Raw genomic sequence first — 10,074 nt, forward strand, 5'->3', positions numbered from 1 at the left:
CTTTTTTATTAAAGGGATAGTGCACTCAAATGTCAGTTATCATAGACAATGTTGAACTTTCTCTTGACTCCCCATACTCATATCTGTACTATACCAATGGCATCTGCATGTTGTTTCCCTCTAGCTGAAGAACAGAGGCATGTCCAGCTACTGCTTTGACTACAATCCTCCTGACGACCATAACCTGGTGGGCCACCGAATCATCCTCTACCCCTGTCATGGCATGGGACAAAACCAGGTAACTACAGTATAGCTCCATCTTTACTCTCCATGTCCTTCATTTAAAACCAGGTACAGTTGAAGTCGGAAGTTTACATACACCTTAGCCAAATACATTTAAACTCAGTTTTTCACAATTCCTGACATTTAATCCAAGTAAAAATTCCCTGTCTTAGGTCAGTTAGGATCACCACTTTATTTTAAGAATGTGAAATGTCAGAATAACAGTCGAGTGATTTATTTCAGCTTTTATTTCTTTCATCACATTCCCAGTGGGTCAGAATTTGACATACTCTCAATTAGTATTTGGTAGCATTGCTTTTAAATTGTTTAACTGGGGTCAAACGTTTCAGGTAGCCTTCCACAAGCTTCCCACAAGTTGGGTGAATTTTGGCCCATTCCTCCTGACAGAGCTGGTGTAACTGAGCCAGGTTTTTAGGCCTCCTTGCTCGCACACGCTTTTTCAGTTCTGCCCACAAATTTTCTATAGGATTGAGGTCAGGGCTTTGTGATGGCGACTCCAATACCTTGACTTTGTGGTCCTTAAGCCATTTTGCCACAACTTTGGAAGTATGCTTGGGGTCATTGTCCATTTGGAAAACCCATGTGCGTCCAAGCTTTAACTTCCTGACTGATGTCTTGAGATGTTGCGTCAATATGTCCACATAATTTTCTAGCCTCATGATGCCATCTATTTTGTGAAGTGCACCAGTCCTTCCTGCATCAAAGAACCCCCACAACATGATGCTGCCACCCCCGTGCTTCACGGTTAGGATGGTGATCTTCAGATTGCAGGCCTCCCCCTTTTTCCTCCAAACATAACAATGGTCATTATGGCCAAAAAGTTCTATTTTTGTTTCATCAGACCAGAGGACATTTCTCCAAAAATTATGATATTCGTCCCCATGTGCAGTTGCAAACCGTAGTCTGGCTTTTTTATGGCAGTTTTGGAGCAGTGGCTTCTTCCTTGCTGAGCGGCCTTTCAGGTTATGTAATATAAGACTCGTTTTACTGTGGATATAGATACTTTTGTCCCTGTTCCCTCCAGCACAAGGTCCTTTGCTGTTTTTCTGGGATTGATTTGCACTTTTCGCACCAAAGTACATTCATCTCTGAGACAGGACGCGTCTCCTTCCTGAGCGGTATGACGGCTGTGTGGTCCCATGGTGTGTATAATTGCATTTGGAAATTGTTCCCAAGGATAAACCAGACTTGTGGAGGTATACCATTTGTATCTGGGGTCTTGGCTGATTTCTTTTGATTTTCCCATGATGTCAAGCGAAGAGGCACTGGGTTTGAAGGTAGGCCTTCAAATACATCCACAGGTACACCATCAATTGACTCAAATGATGTCAATTAGCTTATCAGAAGCTTCTAAAGCCATGACATAATTTTCTGGAATTTTCCAAGCTGTTTGTAAACTTTGTAAACTTAGCTATAACTTAGCAACTGTAGCTATAACTCCATGTTTACTCTCCTTGTCCTTCATTTAAAACCAGGTTGTTATAACTCCATCTTTACTCTCCATGTCCAACATTAAGTAGTGGTCCATACACTGGTGTGCTAGCTTACAGCTGTCATGGTAAACAATGCTCACAGGGCTTTCATGGCCAATAGCCTTTTCATGGCTTAGTGGTTATTTGGCTTTTGCCTGGGCCTGGCAGACAGCATGTGGATAGTGGAAAGAGTGTTTGTCTCATGGCTTCAGATGATAATGTACGTTGACAAGTTTAAAATTGCTTTGTGAATTTGGACTGAAAGGATAGTGATGAAAGCAGTAACCATCACGCTCAACCTTAAACTTAAATAGTCTTTGTTTGGTACGTTGAACCAATAAAACATCATTTTTGCACCCAAAGAATAAAGAGAGGTATTGTACAAAAGTGATATCCAGTGTGGGCTACATTGAGCCCCTTACAAGTTGGCATTGTTATTTCAGCACCCCTCTGTGTATCCACTGTGGTGCCTTACTTTGTACTGGCAACTGAAATGGACACAACAAAACTCACACTACACTGCCCAGATTGCCCACACTGTGCTGGTCTCACCCTGCGTCTCACCCTGCGTCTCACTCTGCTGGTCTCACTCTGCTGGTCTCACTCTGCTGGTCTCACTCTGCTGGTCTCACTCTGCTGGTCTCACCCTGCGTCTCACCCTACGTCTCACCCTGCGTCTCACTCTGCTGGTCTCACCCTGCGTCTCACCCTACGCCTCACCCTGCATCTCACTCTGCTGGTCTCACTCTGCTGGTCTCACCCTGCGTCTCACCCTGCGTCTCACCCTCTGCTGGTCTCACCCTGCGTCTCACCCTACGTCTCACTCTGCTGGTCTCACCCTACGTCTCTCCTGCTGCAGTTCTTTGAGTACTCCAGTAAGAGAAGTGAGATCCGCTATAACACCAGGGAGCCAGCAGGGTGCGCTGTGGGGGACGCCGTCTCCACCTACCTGACTGTGCACCTGTGCAAGAATCCCCAGCAGCCTGTGCCACAGGACCAGAAATTTGTCCTCAGAGAGGTGAGTGGGAAAGGGACTATGCATCCTAAATGGTAACCTATTCCCTATATATGAGAGCCCTGGTCAAAATGGCACCCTATTTTCTACACTGTTTAGACAATAGGGTATCATTTGGGATGGAGCCAAGAGCTTGTCTTCAAGTGAATGGGTAGGATGGGATGGAGGTGAGGAGGGGAAGTATGGTCATTTTTGAGGGAAATGCAGACTTTAACGACAAGGAACTGGGACAGGAAAACAGGGAGCAGAGGAAGTGGTTTGGGGGAGGGTTGGGAATAGGGGAGGTTTTGGTAACAGAAAGAAGGTGAGGGATAGTGTGGGCCAGAGAGAAAAAGGGTGGCTTAGAAAGGACAGTGGTGGCTCGTAGGCTTTAGATATACGAGGACAGGCTCATTGTAATGGAATTAATGTAAGGGTATCAAACACAAGGAAACCATATGTTTAATACCATTCAGCCATTACAATGAACCAGTCCCCCTATATCTCCGCCCACCACCCTCCTCTGAAGAGGGTGGAGAAAAGAGAGTGGAGTGCGTTGTGGAACACCCAGAGGAACACACATGGACCTATACAGGAAGTGTGTAGCTAAATGTTGGTTTTCACTAATCACTCGTGTTCTGTGTGTGTGACGTTGAGTTTCTTGTCGGAGCGGCCTCGATGCCTTCAGAGCATGCTCACAGGAAATCTTTGACAAACACTGACATTAAGCCCTCAGCTCTCGTCTCTCTCGTTCTCTCTCAGTGATATCTCTCTCTCCTTCACAGTTCTCAAATTTTCACACTGTCAGTGCTCTCTCTCTCTCTCAGCATCCTCATAAAATGTCTCTCCTTCTCACCCACCCACCATTGCCTTAGCCTCCACAGACTCCAACTCCCCTCAGATACAGAATCAACCGGGTGTCACTTTAGTAAATCAAATCCCCATAGTCTTTCTATGGAGTAGTAGAGGTCACATAATCTAATAATGTCTTTCGGATAGCTTTGATGTAGCAGTTCGTACACAATGGATCATAGAACATTGAGGTAGCCTATTGTCTGGGTGTGCATACTTGGTTGTTTATGTGTTCAGTGTAGCCATCTATATAGCTGGAGCTAAAGCATTCTATCTAAATGGAGAGGGCGAGGAAGAGAGGTTGGGAGAGAGAGCAAGCAACAGAAGGCAGGGGGACAATTTCTTGGCCCTCTCTCTCCATATTCAAACATGATTATTTCAATGTACTGTGATATTACTGTTTTCACACTGCACTGCTCCCCTCTCTGTAATGTCTGTAGTCTCTGGTGTTCCTGCATGTAGTCTACACACCAGTGGTTTACAAGTCCACTCCTCCAGGGCTGTATGCAGTCCTACTGCTGTTAATATCCCTTTGGTGCTCATTTATCATTGAGTCCACACACTTGGTTGCTCAGGTAGATATTAGCTGGTTGGAAGGCAAGGATGAAGACCAGCATTAGGTAACAGGCCTGAAGGGCTATTCTATACTAGTGGTCCATTTGGTCTGTTTTGTAAAAGAGATTGTATTTCAATAACCTGTATGAATAAAGGTGACATGTTCTAAATCCCTCTTCTCCAATAGGACGGCACCCTTTACCACATGATGACCCAGAAGTGTGTCCAGGCCGTGGACGGGTCGGACAACGGCAGCCGTGCCCCCGCCCTGCGGCCCTGCTCGGACCACGCCAACCAGAAGTGGTTCTTTGAGGAGAGGGGGGAATAGTGGAGCGAGCCAGACAAAATCTCTTAACACTGGGGTGGAGGGACAACCAAACCCATATCCTGTAGTTGAGGGAGAGGGATGGAGGCCCCAAGACCCATACTCAGGTCCAGTGTCCCTATGCTGTGGAGATAGCCTGGGTCGTTTTCACTAGGAACTAAACAGAAAAAAAACTTGCTGAAACGGGGAGGTGCTAATTGAATTAGTGCAATTGGAATCACTTGTTTTTGTTTTCTGTTGCACACTGTTTTGAATCGTTGTGCCCTAATGAATATTACCCAAGTCAGGTGAAGCAGGAACCGCTATCTTACCTCCTGTATCTATGCACAACCTTGTGCTTGCTCGACAACGCTTGATATTTGATATTAACACATACCACATATCTGCTTCTCCAATCTTTCTATTTTTTTTAACATTGTTTGGGTTTTCAAACACAGTTTTACATCCAGGGATTTAATGACAACTGTTGCAATTGTTCATGCTGTTATTTACATTTACATTTAAGTAATTTTAAGTAATCTTCTTATCCAAAGTGATTTACAGTACACTAAGTTATTTTTTTCTTGTTTTTCAATGGTTAAGGGCTGTGTCCACTCACTTCAATGGGGTAACACCCATAGAGAATGATAGAGGCCCCAAAAGGTCGTATTTACATGGGCAACACCATTGAGAGCTTCCACCAATTTAATGTCGTCAACTGGGTGGGACTTCCAACTTCATTGACTGTTCCCTCCTCGTGACCCTGTTGGATTCATGTCATCAGAAGGGAACAGCAAATAGTTTAGAAGGAAATGTACTACTTCAAAATGGAGATTGCCTTAATGCCTCCCCTCTCTCACTTTCATTGTTTTCCATCTCTCCTTCTCTTGAACCCAGGACCACTTTGCCCCTGGTAGTGGATGTTTTTGGCATTGCAGTGTTCTTGACAGAGTGACAGTATGTACTTGCATTACATTGCAGCTGGATAGCTCAGACTCAACCTCTAGAGGGCGCCAAAGATTCCATCTTGTGTGCTGATCTTTTTCCCCACTCCAACCAATATGCTCTCAGCTCAGTGACGTGTGTGCATGGTTCATTTTTATTAGTGATGCATTTACGTCTGTCCCTCATTGTAAGGTCAACCCTGTTTTGTGAACATAACTCTTGTTTTAATATGGTGAAACCATTACCTTTTTTTTGATCATCTAATTGTCAAATCATAGAGTTAAAAAGCTGGTTCTACTCTTTCTGGCCATTTCTCTAGTGTTTTGTGGTGGAAAACTGAGTGGGTAGATTATAGAACGTCAACCCTGTTGCCCATAGATCTTCATTTTTAATTTTTAAGACTTGCATTCAATTGTCACCCCCTGTTGCACAGAACAAGCTTTCATTCCCCCTGTCACAACAGGATTGATGGTGATTTAAGAAGAAATCGTTAACCTGGTTACTGTCAACCCTGTTACTTTATTTACACTTACTATATTCATTTTTTTATTTAACCTCTTAAGATGGGAAAACGTGTGTTTTATGAAGTTGAACATGTGCTCTTTAGGTGAAATCAAAAGGTGCCGAATTGGTGGAATGACCCAAAACTAAACATATCTATATATATCTATATATATATATATAAATACTGTGTCTGTTCATTTCATTACATTCATGTTTATTTCAAATTAGATATTTACTCAGTTTGTTTCCACTTGACTCTATTTCCTGCAACAATAAATAGGACATCGATTGTTGGCATTGAATAAGAAACATTAATTTAGGCCATCAATTGGGTGATTTTACCCCGAATAACTCCCTTACCTGATGCAAAAATAGATATCAAAAAAGATTTAAAGACAAAATATAGCACTTATTCCCTACAGTTATAGTGCACAAGGTGTCAAAAGATATAGCCTATGTGTATGAAAGATTGATATCTTAGGCAAGGAGGTTATGACCAATTGTGGATGTATTGATCCCTATTTAGCCTAGAAGTGTGGATGTGTGTGGTCACATAGTCATTGCATTTTTGGTGGATGTTGGGTACACAGCGGTGACACACCCACACACAAACAGTATCTTTCTGACAGGTCATAGAATAGGGTGGGGCTTCTCTATCATTGTACATCATAAAGTGGGATGTTCTGCAAGCTGTCCAGATGTTCTCTGTCTGTATGGGACACAGTACTCTGGATGCCTCCCACATGACTCCCTATTCCCTATGTTGTACACTACTTTTGATCAGGGCCCATAGGGGACACAACCTCTGTTAAGTAACTTCTTCCACTTTCACATACTATATATGCACTATGCAATTCTGTTTTGTTTCTCTTCACAGTGTTCTATGACATGTACAGTACCAGTCAAAAGTTTGGCCACACCTACTCATTCAAGTGTTTTTCTTTTATATTTAATATTTTCTACATTGTAGAATAATATGGAAGACATCAAAACTATGAAATAACACATATGGAATCATGTAGTAAGCAAAAAAGTGTTAAACAAATCAAAGTATATTTTATTTTTTTTTTTTTCAACATAGCCACCCTTTGCCTTGATGACAGCTTTGCACACTCTTGGCATTCTCTCAACCAGCTTCATGAGGTAGTCACCTGGAATGTTTTTCCAACTGTCTTGAAGGAGTTCCCACATATGCTGAGCACTTGTTGACGGCTTTTCCTTCACTCTGAGGCCCAACTCATCCCAAACCATCTTAATTGGGTTGAGGTTGGGTGATTGTGGAGGCCAGGTTATCTGATGCAGGACTCCATCACTCTCCTTCTTGGTCAAATAGCCCTTACACAGCCTGCAGGTGTGTTGGGTCATTGTGCTGGTGAAAAATATATAATAATAATAATAATATATGCCATTTAGCAGACGCTTTTATCCAAAGCGACTTACAGTCATGTGTGCATACATTCTACGTATGGGTGGTCCCGGGGATTGAACCCACTACCCTGGCGTTACAAGCGCCATGCTCTACCAACTGAGCTACAGATGTAGCCCCACTGTAGCCCCACTAAGGGCAAACCAGATGGCATGGGGTATCACGGCAGAATGCTGTGGTAGCCATGCTGGTTACGTTTACCTTGAATTCTTAATAAATCTCAGACAGTGTCACCAGCAAAGCAACCCCACAACATCACACCTCCTTTTCCATGCTTCACGTTGGGAACCACACATGCAGAGATCATCCATTCACCCACCTCTGGACAGATTTCCACCAGTCTAATGTCCATTGCTCATGTTTCTTGGCCCAAGAAATTCTCTTCTTCTTATTGGTGGCTTTAGTAGTGATTTATTTACAGGTATTCAACCATGTTGAGATGTGTCTGTTACTTGAACTCTGTGAAGCATTTATTTGAGCTGGAAACTGAGGTGCAGTTAACGCTAATGAACTTATCCAGCAGAGGTAACTCCTTTCCTGTGGCGGTCCACAGGTAAGCAAGTTTTATCATAGGACTTGATGGTTTTTCTGACTGCACTTGAAGATACTTTCACAAAGTTCTTGACATTTTCCGTATTGACTGACCTTCATGTCTTAAAGTAACGATGGACTTGTCGTTTCTCTTTGCTTATTTGATCTGTTCTTGCCATAATATGGACTTGGTATTTTACCAAATAGTGCTATCTTCTGTATACCAGCCCTACCTTGTCACAACACAACTGATTCCGGCGCCGACAGAGATGGCCGCCTCGCTTCGTGTTCCTAGGAAACTATGCAGTTTTTTTTTTTACGTGTTATATCTTACATTATTACCACAGGTCATCTTAGGTTTCTTTACATACAGTCGAGAAGAACTACTGAATATAAGATCAGCGTCAACTCACCATCAGTACGACCAAGAATATGACTTTCACGAAGCGGACCCTGTGTTCTGCCTTTCAACCAGGACAACGGAATGGATGCCATTCGGCGACCCAAAAAAACGACTCCGTAAAAGTTGGAAACGAGGCGGTCTTCTGGTCAGACTCCAGAGACGGGCACGTCGTGCACCACTCCCCAGCATTCTTCTCGCCAATGTCCAGTCTCTTGACAACAAGGTTGATGAAATCCGAGCAAGGGTAGCATTCCAGAGGGACATCAGAGACTGTAACGTTCTTTGCTTCACGGAAACATGACTCACTGGAGAGACGCTATCGGAGGCGGTGCAGCCAGCGGGTTTCTCCACGCATCGCGCTGACAGAAACAAACATCTTTCTGGTAAGAAGAGGGGCGGGGGCGTATGCCTTATGGCTAACGAGACGTGGTGTGATGACAGAAACATACAGGAACTCAAATCCATCTGTTCACCTGATTTAGAATTCCTCACAATCAAATGTAGACCGCATTATCTACCAAGAGAATTATCTTTGATTATAATCACAGCCGTATATATTCCCCCCCAAGCAGACACATCGATGGCTCTGAACTAACTTTATTTGACTCTTTGCAAACTGGAATCCATTTATCCGGAGGCTGCATTCATTGTAGCTGGGGATTTTAACAAGGCTAATCTGAAAACAAGACTCCCTAAATTGTATCAGCATATCGACTGTGCAACCAGGGAGGGAAAAACCTTTGATCATTGTTACTCTAACTTCCGCGACGCATATAAGGCCCTGCCTCGCCCTCCTTTCGGAAAAGCTGACCACGACTCCATTTAGTTGATCCCTGCCTACAAACAGAAGCTAAAACAAGAAGCTCCTACGCTGAGGTCTGTCCAACGCTGGTCCGACCAAGCTGATTCCACACTCCAAGACTGCTTCCATCACGTGGACTGGGATATGTTTCGTATTGCATCAGACAGCAACATTGAAGAATACGCTGATTCGGTGTGCGAGTTCATTAGAACGTGCGTTGAAGATGTCGTTCCCATAGCAACGATTAAAACATTCCCTAACCAGAAACCGTGGATTGATTGCAGCATTCGCGTGAAACTGAAAGCGCGAACCACTGCTTTTAATCAGGGCAAGGTGACTGGTAACATGACTGAATACAAACAGTGCATTTATTCCCTCCGCAAGGCTATCAAACAAGCTAAGCGTCAGTATAGAGACAAAGTAGAATCTCAATTCAACGGCTCAGACACGAGGTATGTGGCAGGGTCTACAGCCAATTACGGACTACAGGAAGAAAACCAGCCCAGTCACGGACCAGGATGTCTGGCTCCCAGGCAGACTAACTTTTTTGCCCGCTTTGAGGACAATACGGTGCCACTGACACGGCCTGCAACGAAAACATGCGGCCTCTCCTTCACTGCAGCCGAGGTGAGTAAAACATTTCAACGTGTTAACCCTAGAAAGGCTGCAGGCCCAGACTGCATCCCCAGCCGCGCCCTCAGAGCATGCGCAGACCAGCTGGCTGGTGTGTTTACAGACATATTCAATCAATCCCTATACCAGTCTGCTGTTCCCACATGCTTCAAGAGGGCCACCATTGTTCCTGTTCCCAAGAAAGCTAAGGTAACTGAGCTAAACGACTACCGCCCCGTAGCACTCACTTCCGTCATCATGAAGTGCTTTGAGAGACTAGTCAAGGACCATATCACCTCCACCCTACCTGACACCCTAGACCCACTCCAATTTGCTTACCGCAAAAAAAGGGCCACAGATGATGCAATCTCAACCACACTGCACACTGCCCTAACCCACCTGGACAAGAGGAATACCTATGTGAGAATGCT

The 10,074-nt window shown here is 44.1% G+C and overlaps 1 protein-coding gene across 1 annotated transcript in view; it reads left to right on the plus strand.

The window, feature by feature from the left end:
• Nucleotides 1–5,667, plus strand: part of LOC124043263 (polypeptide N-acetylgalactosaminyltransferase 12-like) — a 32,106-nt gene extending 26,439 nt beyond the window's left edge. Inside the window, exons 8-10 of the mRNA XM_046361649.1 lie at nucleotides 125–238; nucleotides 2,575–2,733; nucleotides 4,304–5,667. Of these exons, the coding sequence (XP_046217605.1) occupies nucleotides 125–238; nucleotides 2,575–2,733; nucleotides 4,304–4,444 (414 nt within the window). The 3' untranslated portion in view covers nucleotides 4,445–5,667. The remainder of the gene's footprint in view (nucleotides 1–124; nucleotides 239–2,574; nucleotides 2,734–4,303) is intronic.
• Nucleotides 5,668–10,074: the final 4,407 nt, after the last annotated feature.

The sequence above is a fragment of the Oncorhynchus gorbuscha genome, linkage group LG09, assembly GCF_021184085.1.
Source record: "Oncorhynchus gorbuscha isolate QuinsamMale2020 ecotype Even-year linkage group LG09, OgorEven_v1.0, whole genome shotgun sequence".
Taxonomy (NCBI): domain Eukaryota; kingdom Metazoa; phylum Chordata; class Actinopteri; order Salmoniformes; family Salmonidae; genus Oncorhynchus; species Oncorhynchus gorbuscha.